The sequence below is a fragment of the Leuciscus leuciscus genome (genome assembly GCF_965113295.1).
Source record: "Leuciscus leuciscus genome assembly, chromosome: 4".
NCBI classification, from domain to species: Eukaryota; Metazoa; Chordata; class Actinopteri; order Cypriniformes; family Leuciscidae; genus Leuciscus; species Leuciscus leuciscus.
In genome coordinates, this window is record NC_138728.1 from 14,354,561 (window position 1) to 14,376,933 (window position 22,373).

Genomic DNA, 22,373 nt, shown 5'->3' on the forward strand with positions numbered 1-22,373 from the left:
ATCTTCCTCTTTCCCTTTAAGAGGTACACAGTCCACTGTAGAGTGCAACAAGACAGTACCATCTGTGTAACTGTCAGTAGGTATCTGTCTGCCCTCTCTGACTCGCCACGGCAGGACAAGCGTGACACATCTGTGCCATCCATCCGTGAGTGTCAAAATCAAATCTGGAGAATAATTGCTTATGACAGCCTTCATCAAACAAGAAAGAGGCAGATAATTGTTTTTCCTTTTAGTTTTTTTGACAACAAAAGCCAGATGGTGATTTTCAAAAACAGCTGCAGTAACACACACACACACAAAATATAACAGAATATGATATTCTTTGAGACACATCGAGCGTTAAGACAAACAATCCAACTGACGGCCAGTTATCTTTAGCTCCCACATTTTAGAGGCTCTGACATCGTAAGCTGTGCACACAAGCTTCAGCGCTTCCCTGCTGTGCATGGAGATCATTTAAATGCACTCTCTAATCATAGGCACACACATATAAACACGCATGCGTGTCTGTGCACACTCGCACGCTCATATTCTGAAGGTTTCTTGGAGTGCGCACTGGGAGTTTGGATATGTGCCATCTAATCAGAGTAGTGGCTAGAGATGACAGCGGGACAGTTATTATGGTAGATAGACATTTAATCACATAGAGGAAGAAGATATCACTAAATGAACAGGACATTACCTCTTGGTTTATTGTTGGCCTATTGTTGTGTGTTTCAGGTAGTGACAAACTTATATTGTGGGGAACTTGTGGTGCCACTGAGACTTTGTAAAGGGACTAACATGGAAAAAGGTATCTGCATGTAACCGTTAGGATTAGGGGTAAGATATTATATCTATTTTGATATGAGATAACCCATTATGTGTGTGTCCACCAATATTTCTCTCTAAGCTTCTGATGTTGATGACAAAAAATATGTGGGGGGAAAGCTAGAGAGCTTAAGCTGTGATAAATCTTGTGTGGAAATAGGCAGCTCTTATTAATTCATGAGAGGATTAATTTGTGCACCGTTATGGAGATTTCAACTCCATGGCGGCGCAGAAGCCCATAGAGGCCATTTATTATTATTCTGTGCTGCTTATGTAACCTCGACAAAACTTTTTACTTTTTTGTTGTTGAGAAAAACAGTACAAAAATCAGTAATAAGTATCTTTAGATAACATTATTTATTATAAATTATAAGTTCCAACTGTTGGTTCCAGTCATCAATCTCGATCAGTATGTGGATTAGAAGTGGGCATTGTCAGTGACTCTTTATGCAGGTTATGCCATTAGGTGGCAACAAGTGACCGTTTTTATTAATTCACTGTGTCCTAATAGTGATACTTCCCTATTACTGTATATAGTACGGAAAAAAACAGTATGTAAGAATAGTTTATCCGAATGCTTAGTATTCATAAAACAAAAAAAAGGCTTAAAGTACCGGATGAAGTACTTCTGGCGAGATTCTGAAGTTTGAACCCTATAAACACTGTTCTATCCCATGAGGCCATGGAAGAGGAATTGTGATTGGCTAGTATGTCTGGATTTCATTCATACACTCATACATACTTTTTTTTAAATGGTTCTTTATCAAATGTAGTAACTACTTAGTATGCGATTTCGGATACAATCTGCAATCACTGACTCTTTCAGTCAACTGATCCATTCAAAAACATTGATTACATTTGATGAATCATTGAATTATTCACAAGACCATTTGAATTTGAAACACAGATTAATTAAAAAACAAAATGCCACTCTGTGTTGCTCGAATATGCATGATAGTTGGCTTCGTTTGGAAATATTTTTGTTAGCATAGCAAAAATACAGAAAGTGGCCATATTATGTAAGTTTAAGTAACTCAATATAAACTTCTTGCTTATTGAACTACTGTATAAAAGCAATACCATACTCACAGTTGTGTCGCTCTGAATATCAGCACGATTGTGATACCCGGCTGCCTTGTGCCTATAGGAATCACATTGTTGTCGGCACTCTTGCCTGTGTGACATACCTTATTATAAAACTAATTACATATTTTATAGGCTACAGTATTTTTTTATTATTAAATAACATAATAACGTCATAAGGACGTAGAGGTTTCTGCATCTGAACTCTTCATTTTATAACAAACCTGTATATGTTTTTTAGTTGACCAAAAGGTCCACCTAATAAAAAATAGGTTGCACTAAGCCTCACAATTTCCACACAAATGAATCACTTAATTTAATGTCCAAATATCAAAAGGTTTTTCAAAGAGGTTGAGTAACGGTGTAGTAATTATAATTGGCTTGATTCAAGTACAATAGATGTCAATGGGTGGTCCTCACCATGATGTAAACTACGACGTGTGTGAAAGTGTGTGACTTTCATCTTCCAGCATGGAGGGGAACTGGGGAAGCTGCAACCGGATCTACTGATGTGTCAGAAACATTCACTGCCACCACTGAAGCGCTAAGTAATGCATCATATGAGCATTGTGTGATGGGATCCAAAATAAATATGAAACTGCTTACTGATTTGCATATATATAATGCTGCGTGCATGAATACTTTCACATATTCACGCACAGTATTTACATAAGTAAATTCATAGCTGTCACAACCATTTTATGGATCAACAAAAGAGCCACTCACCAGGTCTTTGGAAGTGCCCATCCTCTTCAGCCCATCCAGGGGCAGAAGATCTGCGGAGTCCTTGTGGCTGAACTGGGTGGCTTGTTTCAGTCTCCTCTGCTGGTGCATGATGGCTTTGTCCCTCATCTCTAACTCCTTCTTTCCCTCACTCATGTTTTTCGTGGACGAAAGGCTAAATAAACAGAGCTTTCCACTAACACAGGCTCTACTGAATCTTATTGTGGCACTGCACTGACGGGTGAGAGCCAGCAAGACGGTGACCCTGATTCAAAGCGAGACAACCTCGTACGTACGCGCTCCCCCTAAGGCATGCACATGTGAACGCATGCAGGCGTAAATCAGTTGAGGGATCAAAAATGGCCAATTTTCCCTGGATGGCAACTTGTAACCAAACACAGGTTGGAATTACTCCGCTTAAGTCCCCTATTGTAGCTTGTAATCTCTCCTGTGGCAGGTGATCCTGATAATCTTCTCCTGTGATTGACAGCTGTCAGTCCAGTGCAGTGATTGGCGTGGTTGTCATGGTGAGGAATGTGTGATTGTTGAGAGCTTGAGTCCGTCTGTGTCCTAGCGATGTTCACGCTGTCCTTGCAGCGCTGCAGAGGCGAACTGTCCCCTTTCCCTCTCGTTCTCTATCTCTCCTCCCCTCCTCTCTCTATCTCCACCTCCCCTTTCTTTCTCCACCTACCTCTCTTTCACACTCTCACTTCTCTCTCACTCTGTTCCATGTGTCTCTCTTCATCTCGTTCTCCCCATGTTGTCTTTTCAAAGTGTCTTCTTTCAGCATGTAACATTAATGAGTTCGGAATGATGAAGACTGCTTTGAAATACTGTGCTTGGCCTTCGTCTTTGGTCTTCTCATTCTCACGCACACATGCGTGGCAAAACTGCAGTAGACTTTCTTGTGTAGTTGAAAATCTGCTCACCCTGCAACAAAAGATTTATAAATAGTGCAGTACACACCAAGGCATTGTCCCTCCTACATTAAAATGTATTACGTCAAAATGACATTTAATGGACAAGCATATGACTATACATTAATATTAATCATATTTTTAATGGTTTTGTAATCTAAGCATCGTAAAGTGTGTAAATACATTAATATGCTGTGTGCATGTCATTACAGGCAAGTTTTTTTTTAAACAATATGCAAACAGGGGTCCCTGCTCCATCTCTTTATCCATCCAGTGGTCTTTGGCTTGAAAACCCATGAGAAAAGAATAGAAATAGTGAGTATCCAGGTGTGTAAAGTAGGGCAACTGCATTTCGAAAGAAGCTGTGCAAATGTCTGTTAGTATTTTGGAACAAACAGTGACATTCTCAGTGATCGGTGTGGTTTGTTTCACTGACATGGAGAGGTCAGCCAGAGATGAAGATTACAGCCAATTCATTTTTTCAAGTGCTACTATAGAAAGATTCAGCCAGGACAGAGTATCAAGGCTTTACTTTCGATCTTGTATAAAAAAATATAAAAAATAAACTTCACCACTGTGATTCAGCGTTTAAATGAAGAGATCTGTTCATTGTCTGATCAACTGGTGTTATTCAAAACAGAAATTACATTGAAAGTTGTAAGAGTTAGAACAGAGCAGATGTGACTTGTTAAATCAGTCATTGAGGTAGAACAAGCTGTTTCTGCTGCATTTATTTCAGCTTGAGACCCGCGACCCATCAGAGAGCTCACTATAGCAGTGACACATTAAACAGCCATGCAATACCTCTTTTCTTTCTTCAGCTCTGATTTGCTGGAGATATTATCATTTGGCCACATGGTGCACAAGAGAAAATCGGTAAAAGACACACTACCCTCCCTCAACCCCCAATTCCCAACCAGTACAAATCACGCTGCTGGCTATTTGAAAAGAGGTCACTGTAATACAGAAGAATCACTGCTCTTTGCTGCCTGTTTTTTACCTGAGTGCTTGATATGTTTTTCATGTTTTTATTAGGATTTATGATCTTGGTTGTTTTAATACTTAAGTCCTCTATTCATCTGCATTTGCATTTTGTCCGTTTTTAATGAATAACAGAACAGTGTGTGTGTGTGTGTGTGTGTGTGTGTGTGTGTGTGTGTGTGTGTGTGTGTGTGTGTGTGTGTGTGTGTGTGTGTGTGTGTGTGTGTGTGGTGAAAATACTGTATATATTATGAATTAAGTTGTAGCGCCACCAAGTGGCTATATTATTGCACCAAGGACATAAGGACAACTAGGACCAAGGACATCTAGAACAGATGATTTTTATATTTTGCCTCCCAGTAATGCATAGACTACTCAGTCCCTCCAGAAAAACGCGGAGTTTTTTAGTGATTGTTGCGGGCAAAAATCCTTGATTATGCGGCAAGATTTCTTAAAAAATGCGATGGAATATGCGGGATATTTATGCAATTTTATGCGATGAAATTGCGGGAACTTGCAAAAATTGCGGGAACTTGCGAAAATTGCGGGAACTTGCGAAAACTGCAGTTTGATGAAAAAGAGAAAAAAAAAGTGATTGCCCAACACCAATTACATTAATAGTGTAATAAATGTCTTCATTTTAGTTTGAATGGGAAAGACGAGGTGTAGGCTATTCACCCTGCTTAGGGGGATGCGATCAAAGCCTGGAGTGGAGCAAAAGCATGTTCCTCTCTCCACTCTAAGCGTTCTTTTATCACTCCGCTCATGATCCACTCCGGGTTTTCCAGTCCCGCTCACGGAAAAACTGCTCCATGTTCACTCATTTTTAAGAAAGTTACAGAAAACAACTTCTACAAACAATTTTAATTTGCCAACATTTGATAATAATAAATAAAAGTGCATGACGTGCAAATCAGATAACAATCAAGTGCAATAAACATGTTTTGTCAGGGCATCACTCCCGAACCAGCATCAACACTCCATTTTCAACATCTGCTTAACTTACTCCTTCACACCACAGACACGTCTTTTTGCCTTCTGTGTCTGACGTGATTTAACTTCTCCCCAGTTGTTCCATGAAAACATGCAAAGCACGGCCTGCGGTGTAAGATACGACCGGATTTTTGTGAAATAGGCCTATCGCGGGGTTTGCAGCTTTTCAATGATGTCGCGTAATTACGTCACTTCATAACGTTCCCATGGCAACAGGGGAAATGGCTGCGCTTGTGTGAAGTAAACCCAACATTTGTCAACTTTCTGCTGACTTTTTGCAACGAAAATGCGGGGATTATGAAATCATGCAAGCCCGCATATTTTGCACGCGGAAATCTGCAATTTATGCGGCAAAAGTGCGGCGTATTTAAAAAAATGCGCCCCCCGCATAAATATGCGGACTTTGGCTGATTATGCATGGAATCATGCGATCGCATAATCGCGTTTTTCTGGAGGGACTGTACTGACCATGTTACAATGGCATGGTAGATGTCATGATGCTTGTCAAGAAAATGTCAAGAAGTGAAAAAAATAAATGCTTATAGAAAATGAAGTCCCCCCAATTCTTATTACTGTAATGGCAAAATAATATAATATGATATAATCTTAATGGTCCTAAAAATATGCTACATATTAATTAGACTATATATATATATATATATATATATATATATATATATATATATATATATATATATATATATATATATATATATATACATCTTATAAATATATAATAATTTTTTTCTTTATATTAATTTTACAGTGAAATATGAACTGAATATTTATTTGTGAGATTTGCTAATCAGTGTTTAAAGACAACCTCTTTTTTATTCATGAATTCCTAAAGCTATTGGTGAAAAGTGCACTTATTATTGATAAATAATGGATTATGACAAATAAATTATATAATTGTCTCTTCAGTTGCTTTTACTCATCAGTATGCAGTAGAATTCCAAAGCATTCTGAGAAAACTGTCAATCATATAGAACTCTGCTGATCCTTTTCAAGTCTGTCGTCATAGAAACACTTGCAAAAAGAAATGTGTATATATTCAAATCAAATTCTTTGTTGTATGCCTGTGAAACAAGAATGAAATTAGAATCTTCTAATAGATCAGGTAAGAATCTCTTAATTTAAGTTCAGTTTTATTAAATTGTAATGTTATCATTCATATACACTCACCTAAAGGATTATTAGGAACACCATACTAATACTGTGTTTGACCCCCTTTCGCCTTCAGAACTGCCTTATTTCTACGTGGCATTGATTCAACAAGGTGCTGAAAGCATTCTTTAGAAATGTTGGCCCATATTGATAGGATAGCATCTTGCAGTTGATGGAGATTTGTGGGATGCACATCCAGGGCACGAAGCTCCCGTTCCACCACATCCCAAAGATGCTCTATTGGGTTGAGATCTGGTGACTGTGGGGGCCATTTTAGTACAGTGAACTCATTGTCATGTTCAAGAAACCAATTTGAAATGATTCGAGCTTTGTGACATGGTGCATTATCCTGCTGGAAGTAGCCATCAGAGGATGGGTACATGGTGGTCATAAAGGGATGGACATGGTCAGAAACAATGCTCAGGTAGGCCGTGGCATTTAAACGATGCCCAATTGGCACTAAGGGGCCTAAAGTGTGCCAAGAAAACATCCCCCACACCATTACACCACCACCACCAGCCTGCACAGTGGTAACAAGGCATGATGGATCCATGTTCTCATTCTGTTTACGCCAAATTCTGACTCTACCATCTGAATGTCTCATAAGAAATCGAGACTCATCAGACCAGGCAATATTTTTCCAGTCTTCAACTGTCCAATTTTGGTGAGCTCGTGCAAATTGTAGCCTCTTTTTCCTATTTGTAGTGGAGATGAGTGGTACCCGGTGGGGTCTTCTGCTGTTGTAGCCAATCCGCCTCAAGGTTGTGCGTGTTGTGGCTTCACAAATGCTTTGCTGCATACCTCGGTTGTAACGAGTGGTTATTTCAGTCAAAGTTGCTCTTCTATCAGCTTGAATCAGTCGGCCCATTCTCCTCTGACCTCTAGCATCAACAAGGCATTTTCGTCCACAGGACTGCCGCATACTGGATGTTTTTCCCTTTTCACACCATTCTTTGTGAACCTTAGAAATGGTTGTGCGTGAAAATCCCAGTAACTGAGCAGATTGTGAAATACTCAGACCGGCCCGTCTGGCACCAACAACCATGCCACGCTCAAAATTGCTTAAATCACCTTTCTTTCCCATTCTGACATTCAGTTTGGAGTTCAGGAGATTGTCTTGACCAGGACCACACCCCTAAATGCATTGAAGCAACTGCCATGTGATTGGTTGATTAGATAATTGCATTAATGAGAAATTGAACAGGTGCTCCTAATAATCCTTTAGGTGAGTGTACTTTATTCTGTATGTATACAGTTGTGATCAGAATTAATGGCACTAATATGATCAAAAATGGCTGTAAAAAATAAATCTGCATTGTTTATCCTTTTGATCTTTCATTAAAAAAAATTGCAAAAATCGAACCTTTCAGTGAACTAAAAGAATTGAAACTTGGGGGGAAATCACATTATGAAATAAATGTTTTTCTCCAAAACACATTGGCCACAATTATTGCCACCCTTTTATTAAATACTTTTTGCAATCTCCTTTTGCCAAGATAACCGCTATGAGTTTTCTCCTATCAGGAATGTGTGTGGGTGCTTCTCATTTCTTATGTGTGCTTCTCATTTCTTATGTGTGCATCCCCACTTCCTTTCCTCGCGTCTTAGCTCCACACCTTTAGGATGCCAGGGAAAGGATACACCTGTGTATCCTCGCTCATGACTCCTCAGGAAGCTTCCTCACTCGAGGATATCTGGTTTGAAACACTGTGACTGTGTTAAACACAAAAAACAGAAGCATCTGTAAACAGGACCTGTGTGAGTATTTGGATCTTAGTATCCCTGAGCTTAACTAACGGATCATTGGCCCTCCACTGCCCACCATCCTCCTCTCTTACAGGTGGCTTGTCTTTGCCGGGACATCTGCTCAACATTAAGACCCAGTGACCAGAGTCATGCTAGGACATATACCCATGCTATGAGACATAGGATACAATCCACCGTGCAGATGCCAAGACAATGAATGAAGGACAAGAAGTGGACAACGATCAGATTCAAAGGCAATGAATTAATCTGATGCATCTCACCCATTTGCTGCAATGACACAGCTGATCTGATAGGACGCTGCAGTGTGTCTGACGGACAGCCGATTACACACAGACTTCCTCTGTGAGGACAGAACGACAGAAGGTGACCTCACTAAGAAGGACAAGTGACAGTATGACATCTGCCAAATGCAAAGACACACACACAAAAAGAAACAAGCAATATAAAGCCTTTTATTTGCTTCCCTGAACATTTTATTTTTAACTCACAATCTTTACATTTTCAAGGCAACTTGGGAATGTTCAACAAAACCATCATCCATTTTGGCTCAACATATGAAAAATAATCAAAACGCTACAAAAGCTAAAGTAAATGGAGCATAAGTATAAAGTCTCTTCACTCTTAAAAAACAAAAGAAAAACATAAAAACAAAAGAATCTCCTTTTCTTTCACGTTAACATCAGGTCATCTCACTCAACCAAATGCAAAAATACATCACAGCGATTTAGGTCAGGCGCTTATGTATTTGTGCTTCATTTGTGCAGCACATTTTAAGACACTTCTCCAGATATACAGTATTTGGAATAAAATAATTCAATTAAGACTAGTAACAGAGTAATTAAGTCAAAAATCAACTACTTTTCAGGCACTGACAGTCTTAAACATTCACCATTTAGTCTGGCACTTTGGATCTTAAAGGCACAGTTCACCTAAAAATGAAAATTCTGTCAGCGTTTACTCACCCTTTCCTCTGCAAAACACAAAATAAGATGTTTTTGTCCTTATAATGTAAGTCAATGGATCCAAAACAATACTGGACCCCATTACTTTCACTTTATGGACCAAAAAAGCAACAACAACTAAGATGATAATACAGGTTTGGAATGAAATAAGGGTGAGTAAAAGATGACAGGATTTTTTTACTTTGGGGTGAACTACCTCTTTAATGTCTCATTCAGGGCCTTAATTACCCTTCATGTTAGGTTGTTTAATTGGCTTGTGCAAGTTTAGTGATAATTTAATCTGCAGGCTCTATAAATCTGAACCTTTCACTTGTGCATTTGTATACTAGTAGTAATATATGTCATGTTTTATATCATTAAGATCCTGTACATGCATTTGAATTAGTAGATTCTGTGCAAGTTGAAAATGTTCGGTGCAACTCTTATAGTGTTCTCTCTTTTTGCCAAGATAAATAAAATGACATATTTACTGAATATATTAAAACTGCTTTTGAATACAAGGGCACTTTCACAGAACTTCTGATGGAGATATTAAATATGATTTAAAACGATTTTTATTCATCAAAGTCAAAATGTTGACCTTTATTTAGAAGTAATCATTTAAAGCACTATTTTACCTAAATCATTTCCTCACCCTCATGTCATTCCAAACTTTTTTTCTTCAGTGGAACAACATTAGAATGATCAAGAATGTTCAAGCCACTCGTTTTTGGAACAAAATGAGGGTGAGGAAATGATGACCGGATTTTCATTTTTGGCTAAACTATCGCTTTAATATCTCCTGCAGGTTCTTTGTGCTGGCTGATCATTCTGATCTAGTAAACTGGTGTGGCGATCCTTGTCCTTTCTGAAGTGGCTGGGCTCGCTACAATAGAATCTGTGTGTCCCAGCAGTCTGCAGTCTTCTCCAGATCCCCAGAGCGCAACCTCAGAGGACGTTGGGCAGGTAGAGTGAGCAAAGCAGCATGTTCTGTCCCAGAGCAGGGAAACGTCTGAACGCCTCCCAGGCATCTGAGAAAATGTTGTATTTGAGGAAGACGCGGTGCTCCAGGCTGGTTGGAAGGCTGACGTCTCTACTCATGATGTAGATGCCATCGTTGTGCAGCGTGCAGGTGAGGTTCAAACCCGACTTTGACGTGTTCTCCTTAAGTTGCAACAATTCTCCCGTCTGCACGTTGTAGGACTGTACCGTCAGCATGTCCTCCGTGTGGCTTAGCCTCCGCCGTCCCGTTTCTGCAGGTTCTAGCTCATGCGTGTAGCCACCCACTAGGTAGATGGTGTCCTCCACTGAGAGCATCTGCTGCTTGCGCACATGAGCCGAACAGGAATGGAACACGGACCACGTGTCCGATACGGGGCAGTAGCGCAGCACGCTGGTGTTCCTATCTGTCAGATATTAGGAGAAAAACTCTGAGATGATGGAATTTCGGGTCATTTTAATATCATTTTAACGGAAATTTAAAGTCAGCATGAAACATAAAACTGCAATCGTCTTTTCTTTCCTAATGTGATGTGTATATATGAGCAAAATGGCATTTATGTATTTAATTAAAAATTAAAAAGGACAAATTAATAAAAAATAATAATAATGTGCATGGTTAAAACAATTTTAATAAACATTGCAATATTCCATAAAATAAAAGAACAGTTAATTTTGATTTCATGGTGACTTTTTGTGATTTTTTTCTGATATGTTCATTGTTTGGCTACATCAGCCATTTATCAGTTATCAGCCATAACAATTTAATAATTTTAATATCCGTACAAGTTTATCTTTGACTGATAGATGATGGCAAAAAGATCTAAAAGTAAAAATAGGGGAAATGAGAATGCATAAGAAAATATGTTGAATATATATTGACCGATACCATTAAAAAAAAATTATTTTTCTAATTTAATATATTTTATTCTGATTTCTCATATTTTTACTTTTAGATTACCTTTGTGATTATCTAACACTCACTTAAAGTGAGTAATCTTGTACCAATACAAAAATGATGGCCAATTACGTTAATTATTTTTCATGTTATAACCGACAAATAACTGGTAATAAAATTATCTAATATTTTATCTAAATAAATTCAATAACATCAATTATATTTAATGCTACAAGTGAATTCAATTTAGCCATCATAACATAACATACAGTATGAAAAAAATATATATTAACTTTAAAAAACTTTAAAATTGAGAGTCAAATGATGTAAAAGGACATTTAAATGGTAAAAATTTATAAAAAAAAGTGTGATAAATGTTTGCCTATACTTTTTTTCTTCTTCTAAATCTAGTTTAAAAAAGAAAGTAAATGAAGTCTAATGCCTGTTAGTGTGTGTGAGTGTGAATGAACCCATCTCTCAAACAGTAAAACACACCTCTAGAGGTATAACCGCCCATGACGTAGATCATGCCCTGACACTCACAGGCAGAGAACTCGGCGAGAGGTTCAGGCAGAGACGCCACACACGTCCACCAGTCCTGCTCGGGACTGTAGCACTCCACCGTCCCCAGACAATGACCTCCAACCGCATACAGCTTCCCACTCACGGCCAGGAGCTTGAAGTTTGATCTGGAAACCACAAGAGCACTTACTGATCCCTTGCACTAGACAAACCACAAATAATTGGACACATCATGAGTGAATTGTACCTCTTCTGGTTCAAAGGTGCCACATGGTTCCACTCATTCTTGCAGGGGTTGTAGCAGTGGGCCACCGAGATCTCCTGACTTGTCATTCTGTATCCACCAACAATAAACAAGTAGTTGTCCAGCACAGCAGATCCGTAACCTCTGACATTGATCATGTCTGGAGGAAGATTGTTGGCTAGAGGTTTCCAGCGTTGCTTTAGCTCATCATACCTCAACATGGACCACGGCTCGTCCTGGTTTGCCAGATCCAGACAGGTGTCAGTGAAATCCCCTATTGCTACTAAAGTGGCCGTACCTTTCATGCGCATATCTCGGATCTGATCCCGCAGAACAGCTGGCAACATCTTGAACTCCGGCCTGCGCAGCATGAGATGATAATAGCAGCTCATGAATTTCAAACAAGCATTCCTAAGATCATGCATCCCGTAGACTTCAGAGAGCTTGGAGAGCTCGACGCAATTCTCCAGCCTGATTTCCGAGAGGAGCAGTTTCAAGATGGAAGTGACTTGCAGAAAGGATGCGGTTTCGATCAGGTCTTCCAGAGTCTCGTTGGCCACCTGAACTTTGGAGGTGTTGATGAACTCCAGAACCAGCTCGAGCCCCGGTGTGCTCAGTCCCCGAAGCTGCACCGAATCCTCCGCGGACTCGCGCATCCCCGAGCTGTACAGCGCGCGGAAGTAATCGCTCTTCTCGATCAGTTTGCTTTTACTCACATTGTACGTTTTGTCATCCATCACGATCTCTATAATCTGCTCGGGGGATGTCATGTCTGATGTTCTGGGGTCAGCGGCTGTTTTTCAGCTGTGATAGAGACGCTTTTTCATCCTTCGATGCCAAAGCCTATATATGGAAATATTCAGCGCATAGAATCCGAGTCTGCTCATATGCATGCATAGATCCAGTAAACAATCAAGTCTTGGAAACAAACGGATGGCTTGCATATACTAAAGGAATAGTGCTATATAAATTCGTCTGCTTGTTTAAACATGTTTAATTTGGCAGGTTTATACAGTCAGCTAATGTGCATTCCTGAATTAAAGCGATATATTGGCACTTGTTTAAACGCAGTTCTCATCGGCAGAAATCTCTGTCGTAGTATAAATAATATGGCAGTTTATTTTCTTTTATTACATTGTACACTTCAGGATTTCAAATGTAAATCAGTTCCTGTTTTGGTCTCGTGGTTTGTGTTGCGTCACGTGGTGTCCTGCTCGCCCAGTTGTGCGCAGTAGTATGTTTTTTATTTTTATTTTATCTACATCATAATGTTATATTAACGCATAAGAAAAACATATTTTAGTTTGTTTGAGTCTATACATTATAAATGTTCAATTTAACGGATAAAATTACACTATAAAGTTATAATCGCTGGAGCAAATATTGCGAATAATGTGCGCATAGCGGAAGCGTTTAATACGCTTTTACTGTGTCACCCTGGTATTTCTTCCGGAGAGAAACTTGATGTGCGTTACTGCGTTTAGGTTTGTAATATATATTCTCGTGTTTACAAGTTATATTCTTTAAATATGGTATTATTTAATGTATGTAATAATTTATAGCACCCCCAAAAAAAACTCCCACAAAAATCTCCTTCAGATGTATGTTTCATAATGAGCGGTCGAAATAATTTGCTCCCTGTTACGACAGGGTTTATTTTGTCGACGCACACAATTTAACGCCAATGCTCAGACACAAGCGTGATTAATTTTAATAGTCTTTAAGAAAGATTTATATATTTTTCGGTATGGAAGACAAGCCTTTACGAGTGTAAGTTTAGCTTTTTGGGTTAAAAAGCGTCATATGTGAATGTTAGCTAGCTCGTTACCCATCTCAATAAATACTTTACTGTAAATAATTTAAATAACGGCATAGGCGGAGGTGTACATGTAATAAACCAATGTGTTTTGTTTTCACGCTGCTTTAATGTTTCATTCCCTCTCAGTCTCGCATGTGGTGACGTTGAAGGAAGAATAAACGCTTTGTTCAACCGGGTGAACGCTATTCAGAAAAAGAGCGGGCAATTTGATGTGAGTCTGCACGTGTATCTTACTTATTTTAAGAGAAAGAGAGAGAGAGAGTTGTGGGTTTAACTAGACGGTTTTGTTTTTCAGTTGCTGTTGTGTGTTGGAGACTTTTTTGGAACCTCTCCCGAGGCTGAATCGGAATGGGAAACATACAAATCTGGTGCAAAAAAGGGTAAGGTTTCCTTGTAAAATGTATTCCTTTAATCACACCAAACAAATGTACTGAATTAAACTGTGCTCTTTCTAAACCCCCAGCACCAATTCACACATATATTCTCGGCGCAGCCAGCCAAGAGACTGTGAAGTATTTCCCGAACTCTGATGGCTGCGAGTTGGCAGACAACATCACATGTCTGGGTAAGATGGATCTATAACTTGTCAGAAAACATGTGTCTTTGTTGTTTTCGGTTAGCTTATTATGCAATATGCATGTATGTATTGTTGGGCTCAGGTTTGTCAACCTGAGTTTGACGATTACGCTTGTTTTTTCCTAGGTCGAAGGGGCATTTTCACTGGCGCATCGGGGCTTCAGATCGCCTATGTCAGTGGCAGAGAATCACAACAGGAACCTGCTCCCTCACACTGCTTTACCCGTAAAGACCTCAGTGCCCTGGTGGCTCCTCTGCTGTCCAACTCCAAATTTCGAGGTGTGGATATTCTCCTGTCCTCGCAGTGGCCTCGAGGCGTGTGGCAGTACGGAAACAATCCCGTCAGTGCTTTGTTGTGCTTGTTTAATACATTTCTCATGTATTTTCTGATCGTGTGCTTAAGGATCGTTTACTTTCTTGCCTTTTTCAGGAAACTGATACAAAGTATTGTGGGGTTTCGACCATCGCAGATCTCGCTGATAAGCTGAAGCCCCGCTACCATTTTGCTGGACTGGAAGGGGTCCATTATGAGAGGCTGCCCTACAGGTGTGCTATTACAGCATCAGGAAATGTTTTACTTTTTTTCAAATGCTCTTTGTCTTACAAAATGTGTATATATTTACAGGAATCATGTGGTCCTTCAACAGAATGCTCAGCATGTCAGTAGATTCATTGCCCTGGCAGCAGTCAACAATCCTGCCAAGAAGAAGGTATCTTTGTTTCTTTGTATGTTTTTGTAATTTGTGTGTGTGTAAAACATTTTTATGATGATGTATGATTATATTACATTTTCTAACACCTTTTGTCATCATCTAACACTGATTTAAAGTCAGTATAATTTCACCATAGTAATATGTATATTATAGTATTTAAAAAAGAAAATTTGAATTAGCTTTAATTTTACTTTATGTTTTAGTGATTTTGTTGTGCTTTGCCATTTTTATTAGTTTAATTTTTTTTGTAATTTTAGTACTTCAGCTTTATTTATAAGTAACTAAGACAACATTTGGCATTTAAGTTTGTTATATATATATATATATATATATTTCACTTTATTTCTTTTTCTTTTTTTATTCTTTATTTTGGTGCATTGCTTTATTTCAATTATTTAAAAAAATAGCATATATAAATACATCCATTTTCATGCTGCCTAATATTAATGTTATTATGCCTGAATTCACTTGTAACATTTAAACAATTGATAAAAAAAAAATTGTATTTTTAATTTTAGACAAAATAGTAAAAAATTTGAATATCTGCCTTAACATGAAAACAACTAATGCACAGATTTTTTATATCCGTGCATCCCTACATAATATTTCATGTTTAATGAAGACCTGTGGTGCATGGAGACTGAATTCATGGTTTAACTGTACAGTTTATCTTTTCTCTCAGTACTTGTATGCATTCAACATTGTCCCGATGAAAACCATGGACCCCACAGAGTTAGTCAAACAACCTCAGGATGTCACAGAAAATCCCTACAGGAAACCTACGAAAGATGGGAAGAAAGAAAGACAGCCACCCTCTTTGGCAGACGCGGAGGTGTGTGTACAGTTTTTACTTTACTTAATAGAATTAGTATGCAGGTGATGTATTATTGCTCATCAAGTTTGGGGTCAGTAGGATTTTTTTTTTTAACACATCCTTTTATGCGTCAATATCAAAAATCCAGTAAAACCATAATATTGTGAAATATTTCTATTCAAAATAACAGATTCCTATTTTAATATATTTTAAAATGTAATTTATTCCTGTCATGCAAAGCTGTATTTTCAGCATCATAACTCCAGTGTTCAGTGTCACATGATCCTTCAGAAATCATTCTAATATGATGATTTGGTGCTCAAGAAACATTTATTATTATCAATGTTGAAAATAGTTGTGCTGCTTAATATTTTTGTGGAAACTGAGATTTCAGGATTCTTTGATCAATTTCTTTAGTGTCACTTTTGATTCATTTAATGCGCCCTTGCTGAATAAACGTATTAATTTCTTCAAAAAAAAAAAATCTTTTTGATCAGGAGGAACCAGCATCCCAGTTCTTTTTTGATCTGGGGCAGAATAAACCACATCACCAGCAACATCAACATGGCAGGAAGAGACAATCGGATGGGGACAGACCCAATCAGCCCAAACAGCCCAGAAAACCCCGTGAGTCCATTCACTTCTCAGAGGTGGTCTAATGGATCTAACTGAACCATTTTTATTACCTCATTTAGAAACACTCAGCAGAACTTATTTCGATTCTTTTTAGAGTTGATTTTGGGGAGGATTTGAATTTATTTTTGCTTGCTGCTCTTGACACAGACCTTGATTTCTGCTTTTATAACAGCACAGCCCACTGGACCCTGTTGGTTCTGCCTTGCCAGTCCAGAAGTCGAGAAGCACTTGGTCATAAGCATCGGAACACACGTCAGTCCACAAAATATGTATTCAGCAGCGCAGTGTCACTTTAGAAAGCTTTTAAACTTAAAAATACATCAACTGATAAATTACAGACTTCTCTCCTGTTGCTTTTTCATGTTGATCTAATGTCAGTATTCTATTTCCAGTGTTACGTGGCTCTCGCTAAGGGTGGTCTTACTCCTGACCATGTTCTCCTGCTGCCCATCGGACATTACCAGTCAGTGGTGGATTTGGCATCAGAGGTGGTTGAAGAGATGGAGAAATACAAGAGCGCCGTCAAGAAGTTCTGTAAAAGCAGAGGCCAACGGTGCGTCTTGTTTGAGAGGAACTACCGCAGCCAGCACCTTCAACTACAGGTCCATACAAAATATTGTGTCATTCATAATGAGATTGTGGTGTCTGCCTGAACAGACTGACCTGCACAGATCCCAGGTCAGTCTAAACAGCACCACATATATGAAAAAGAAAGTCTGGTAAACTTACAGCAGCGCGGAGAGTGTGAGAGACGCCCCACCTTCCACCAATCACAGACTCCAACATAATTTCATCAGTTTAAGTCTGAGTGGATAGACAATCTGTCTGCATTGACGAGTAACCATTTCTGAGGGACGTGTTCCCAATGATGACCAAATACATGGTTTCCTAAAGCTATGAGAAAGCAGTGCGTAATGGGTTTAACGGACGGAAACTTCTCTTCTTCGTCATCCTCAGGTTGTGCCGGTGCCCATGGAGAAGTGCAGTACAGAAGACATCAAGGAGGCGTTCATGACACAAGCTGAAGAGCAGCAGATGGAACTGATGGAGATTCCAGCTCATACAGACCTCAAACAGGTACACACCATCCGTCTCCCTCAGACTGAACACTTCAAAGTTAGTCAGAGTTTTTATTTATTATTTAAACATTTTAAATTCGATATACTTTTAAAATAATAATTTATTACTTTATTATTATATAATTATTTATTTTTAAATGATATACTGTTAATATAATAACTTATTGCTTTCTCGTCAACATCATTATTATTATTACATTGTATAAATTACTTATTTAAAATTATAAAATATACTGTTTATTCAATCATGCAAATTGTATACTGATATTATAATTTATTTATACATACACTGTTAATATAATGTTTTTATTATTACAAAACTTTATTTAAATTATATTTACTAAGTTATGTCAATTTTTTATTATTCTTTTTTTTAATTATATATATTGTTAATAGTCTATTATTAATATTATATAATGATTTTATTTTATTTTTAAAATATCTATTTACTTTTTGGCATATGCAACTCCATTCACTTTAGTTTTGTCTTGCAAACCTGCAAAAACAAATCCATGTGTAGTCTAAAATCAAATTTAACAAATAAATTAAATGAATTTTTATTTGTTAAATAACTGTTTTAATGGTCAGATTGGAGTTCAAGTTTTAATTTTTTTATGTATCATATGTCATTTGGGAAGCGTCTTTGTTTGTGCACTCTTAATCCAAAGTGTCCAAATTCCTCTCTGTGAACTATACAACATTATCTTTGTAGGGAATGAGTGAGCAAGTCATGATGAGACGATGATACGTTTTCTGTAAAGATGAACTGTGACCAACAATAATATCCCACATTGCAGATTGCTCCTCCAGGAACACCCTACTTTTATGTGGAGCTGGACACAGGCGAGAAGCTGTATTATCGCATCAAGAAACAATTCCCTTTGCAGTTTGGCAGGTAATTGTTACACTGGCACAGTTCATCAACTGGGGGCAGTCATACACTAGTTATAAACATTAGTATGTCTTTGACATGATTGTAAAAACATGCTTCAGCATAACCACCTGTGTATATCCTGTGTGTGCTGCCACAGGGAAGTATTAGCGAGTGAGGTGGTGTTGAACATCCCCATGCGAGCTGACTGGAGAGAGTGTAAATGTACAAAGGAAGAGGAGGAGGATCAGGCCAAAAAAGTGCGCTCTGACTTTGAGCCCTTTGACTTCGCAATTGATGACTGAGCAACACTTCAGATGCATCTGACTTTAACACCTTCAATCATGTTTGTGAACTCCCTAAATGTGTCCACAACTGCTTATTTTATCTTTTTATTCTTTTTAAATTTTGCACTATAGGTGCTTTCCTCTTCCTTTCATTTGGCAACAGTTAGGAAATGACTGTTGTCTCAGTGGGCTTTTAAAAGATATCTTTGTTTTGGTGATGTATCAGTCTGTTGGATGCCAATAAGTGTTGAATTTTGTTTTGTGATTCCTAATTAAAGTCATTTTTCAAATTTGTAAAATCTGCATTTTCTCTCTTGTAGTAACAGTGTGGTGTTCGTCCTCTGCTAGTGTTGATGTATTTTTCTTTGTCTACAGTGGGTCTACTATGTAGCAGAATCAAACCCCTGAGATTTTACAGTTGTTTGTACTTGGTACACAACAGTTCTGCTGTCTTAAATATAACCCATCATCTCATAGCCGACTTAAGAGTGTGTGTTTGAGATTGACAATGTTTCAATCTTAGTAATTAATTAGAAATAGTAATCAATTATATATAACCTATCCGCTCACTTATTATGAATCACAGTAATTATTCATAAATAAAACTCAACATTTACTCGAATGTTACATTTCTTAAAATCGACTTTAGGTTTTTGGGAGCGGACTTTTATTATGGTGACGTGGAAGTGTTAAAGACTTTTGAGTTACAAGCAAACGTAAACAGTTTAAATATATGAAAAAAATATTTGTATTCAAAATATATAACACATATTTAACAATGAATTACTCTTTAGTTTTATTTGTAACACAAAACAGTATTTTTATGAAGGTTAGAAAGGTTTGAGAACTTTTATTATGTTCAGAACGCGGAAGTACTGTAGTGAAGTCACGTGAGGAGGTATTTTCACAAGGATGCATTTGATGCGCACGGCCAACTCGTTTAAGACATTTAACGCGTAGAAATCTGTGTCTGTGATAATTAAAACGCAACAGAGGTGCCATAATGGACGAGGACGGATTACCCATTGTGGGATCAGGAATAGATCTTACAAAGGTGAGTTTCTTTTACTTTGCAACATCAGCTGCTGCTCACATGATCGTCTGACACCTATGATGAATTATTTTTCACATAACTTATATGTGCATAAAGCATCTGGTCTGAAACTGATCATTACATTTTCTTTCTTAAGGTTCCAGCCATTCAACAGAGAAGAATCGTAGCTTTCCTCAATCAGTTCATAGTCCACACCGTCAGGTTCCTGAACCGCTTTTCCACAGTTTGTGAGGAGGTATGTTCACCTGTCAGCACGTTATCCTCCTCTTTACAGTAACTCAACTTTTACACATTTTCTGAAATTGTCAGTGACCTGATGGAATTTGCTTTTACAGAAGCTAGCAACAGTATCACTACGAATCCAGCAGATTGAGACCACACTAAGCATTTTGGAAGCAAAGGTAAGTCAAGGCACTAAAGGGGGTTTTCATGGTCCGTGAAAATGTTTGAAGAAAAAGTGTACAATTAATTAATAACTTTATTAAAGCAATAATAAAAAATAAGATTGAATTAAATAATAATGAAAAACACAATAAAATAAATAAATAAATACACGAACATTACATTTAAACAAATAAATACAAATTAGATTTTCAATAATTGAATGAATACAAAACAATACCAATTAAATATAATATTACAAATAAATAATCAAATCATATTAATATAAATAAACAGTGGGATTAAACAACTGGGCAAATAAATAAATAAAATATTTTCCAAATACTATTTTTGATCCATTCATAATATACATTTTTCACAGTATGAATTAGGACTATATACATGAAACTATATAGATGCCTTTTAAATTTCAGGATAGGGGTCTCTCGCACTAGAATGATCATATTTCGAGGTCCGTGTCATCTAAAAGATTTAAAACCTCTGACTGAAGGAACATGACTTTATGAATACCTGCTTTTTTTTTAAGCTTATCTAAGTTGATTTCATGAAACAATGATTTATACATTTTCAGTTAGCCTCTATTCCTGGTTTGGAAGAAGTGACAGTGGATGGAGTGAGACCGTCTGCAGTGACAAACGGCCCCGCAGTGGAAGGCAGTCGTGCCACGGGTCCCCCTGTTGAGGTAACACTTATTCTGATATATTAATGTCTTCATCCATTTATCCCACTGCATTCTGAGGTTGTTATAATAACCATAATGGCACTCATAGGAAGTCCTTCAGTCAGTATTAATACAAAATCCTTTTCCATTCAGGCACCTCAGCAAACACATGTGGCCCCTCAGGAGCCGAAAGCAGAGGTCCCAGCGGAAAACATCATGACTGTAGCCAAGGACCCGCGATACGCCAGATACCTGAAAATGGTGCAAGTGGTATGCGTGTTTCTTTTAAGTTTCATCATTAATAAACCTACTCCTAATAATGGCTGACGTCATGTCAAATGTGTATGCAAATGCCCAGATTATACTCTGTATGTTCATAGGGTGTTCCAGCTATGGCCATTAAAAATAAGATGGTATTGGAGGGTTTGGACCCTAGTTTGCTTGAGTAAGTGTTTAAAACAAAATGTTGCAAGTTGATTCAGTCACTATTTGTATGATTATGAGCTGTTTATGTTGTAGCTAATAGATTTATGTTTTGTATCCTTCAGCACTCCTGACGCACCTGTTCCAGATGGTGGCAAAAAAGCTTCGGAAGAGCAAGATGATGACAGCTCAGGCAGCGAATCATCCTTCAGCGATTGATTGGCTCCGCCCCCTCCCACAGCTAATGAGCTTTGTGTTGGACTTGGCCTACTGTATGTAGGCTGTCATGAATCTTGCTCATCTCAAAGCAGGGTTAATGCACTTGAATGTCCTTACAAAGGACAGACATTAAGCGATGGCACTAAAAGGTTGCGTTACATCATGGAGACGGCATACTTGACATCTGTACTGGTGGTTTCTGAGGGCAGTTGCTCACTAGGTGAGATCGCTGATGATTATGATTATATTGGATCCATTGAAGTCTAAGTGCTACTCTCATGCGAATTGTGAAGTGTGTCATTTCTTGCCATGTACATATGTGTATCCAATAACAATAAAAAGATGCCACTGGGTGTTTTTATGAAATGGCTACAAACATCCTTGTAAATCTGTTCAGAAATAGATTTTTTAAATTGTAGCTGAGGGAAATTTCTTTTCTTTTTTTTTCATCTCCAGTTGGAACAATCTTGAATTGACTTTGAAACGCGATCATATCAACAACAAAATCCGCCCTATTTAATTTAGTTCGATTTGTTATGTTTCTAATGATACTAATTATGTTACATAGCCATTAAAGATTTGCTTATATTGTCTTTTCCAAAGTAACTTATGAAAAGTTACATTCAAATTCGTTGCAAAGAAGTTTTTTTTAAACATACTATTATTCAAAAGTTCGGGCTTGAATTTAAAATGTTTTTAAATTAAGTCTGTTATGCATTTATTTGATTAGAAATACAGTAAAAACTGCAATATTGTGAAATATTATTGTAGTTT

At 37.8% G+C, this 22,373-nt stretch overlaps 4 protein-coding genes across 6 annotated transcripts in view; 2 read left to right on the plus strand and 2 right to left on the minus strand.

The window, feature by feature from the left end:
• Positions 1 to 3,246, minus strand: part of nrip2 (nuclear receptor interacting protein 2) — a 22,339-nt gene extending 19,093 nt beyond the window's left edge. The window contains exon 1 of the mRNA XM_082166884.1: positions 2,620 to 3,246. Coding sequence (XP_082023010.1) covers positions 2,620 to 2,772 — 153 coding nt within the window. The 5' untranslated portion in view covers positions 2,773 to 3,246. The remainder of the gene's footprint in view (positions 1 to 2,619) is intronic.
• A 5,629-nt stretch (positions 3,247 to 8,875) lies between these two features.
• Positions 8,876 to 12,392, minus strand: klhl42 (kelch-like family, member 42; the record flags this gene model as incomplete). Its single annotated transcript, XM_082166467.1, has 3 exons — positions 8,876 to 10,788; positions 11,775 to 12,003; positions 12,072 to 12,392. 3 exons carry the CDS (start codon positions 12,390 to 12,392, stop codon positions 10,331 to 10,333), a joined length of 1,008 nt encoding a protein of 335 aa, XP_082022593.1. The 3' UTR covers positions 8,876 to 10,330.
• Positions 12,393 to 12,474: 82 nt separating this feature from the next.
• On the plus strand, positions 12,475 to 19,139 carry cwf19l1 (CWF19 like cell cycle control factor 1). Of its 3 annotated transcripts, none has more exons than XM_082166996.1 (14): positions 12,475 to 12,725; positions 13,991 to 14,075; positions 14,160 to 14,244; positions 14,328 to 14,429; positions 14,567 to 14,781; positions 14,871 to 14,986; positions 15,066 to 15,150; positions 15,836 to 15,985; positions 16,465 to 16,594; positions 16,776 to 16,855; positions 16,996 to 17,205; positions 17,561 to 17,680; positions 18,480 to 18,577; positions 18,714 to 19,139. In XM_082166996.1, exons 1-14 carry the CDS (start codon positions 12,625 to 12,627, stop codon positions 18,856 to 18,858), a joined length of 1,722 nt encoding a protein of 573 aa, XP_082023122.1. In that variant the 5' UTR covers positions 12,475 to 12,624; the 3' UTR covers positions 18,859 to 19,139. The 3 variants fall into 3 exon arrangements, with proteins under 3 accessions (XP_082023122.1, XP_082023124.1, XP_082023123.1); XM_082166998.1 differs by lacking the exon at positions 12,475 to 12,725 and adding an exon at positions 12,817 to 13,529; XM_082166997.1 differs by lacking the exon at positions 12,475 to 12,725 and adding an exon at positions 13,637 to 13,815.
• A 565-nt stretch (positions 19,140 to 19,704) lies between these two features.
• On the plus strand, positions 19,705 to 22,045 carry washc3 (WASH complex subunit 3). The gene is made up of 7 exons (XM_082167002.1): positions 19,705 to 19,894; positions 20,031 to 20,129; positions 20,230 to 20,295; positions 20,868 to 20,978; positions 21,111 to 21,227; positions 21,338 to 21,402; positions 21,506 to 22,045. Exons 1-7 carry the CDS (start codon positions 19,844 to 19,846, stop codon positions 21,597 to 21,599), a joined length of 603 nt encoding a protein of 200 aa, XP_082023128.1. The 5' UTR covers positions 19,705 to 19,843; the 3' UTR covers positions 21,600 to 22,045.
• The last annotated feature ends 328 nt before the right edge of the window (positions 22,046 to 22,373 follow it).

What these genes read in the sequence shown, in the direction of transcription:
- washc3 (XM_082167002.1), top strand. Translation starts at nt 19,844, where the DNA reads ATGGACGAGGACGGATTACCCATTGTGGGATCAGGAATAGATCTTACA. An exon ending in CAGGAATAGATCTTACAAAG is followed by an intron (nt 19,895 to 20,030) that starts GTGAGTTTCTTT and finishes TTCTTTCTTAAG; the next exon opens with GTTCCAGCCATTCAACAGAG. An exon ending in ACCTGAAAATGGTGCAAGTG is followed by an intron (nt 21,228 to 21,337) that starts GTATGCGTGTTT and finishes GTATGTTCATAG; the next exon opens with GGTGTTCCAGCTATGGCCAT.
- cwf19l1 (XM_082166996.1), top strand. Translation starts at nt 12,625, where the DNA reads ATGAACTCCAGAACCAGCTCGAGCCCCGGTGTGCTCAGTCCCCGAAGC. An exon ending in AAAAGAGCGGGCAATTTGAT is followed by an intron (nt 14,076 to 14,159) that starts GTGAGTCTGCAC and finishes TTTGTTTTTCAG; the next exon opens with TTGCTGTTGTGTGTTGGAGA. An exon ending in GCCAGCACCTTCAACTACAG is followed by an intron (nt 17,206 to 17,560) that starts GTCCATACAAAA and finishes CGTCATCCTCAG; the next exon opens with GTTGTGCCGGTGCCCATGGA.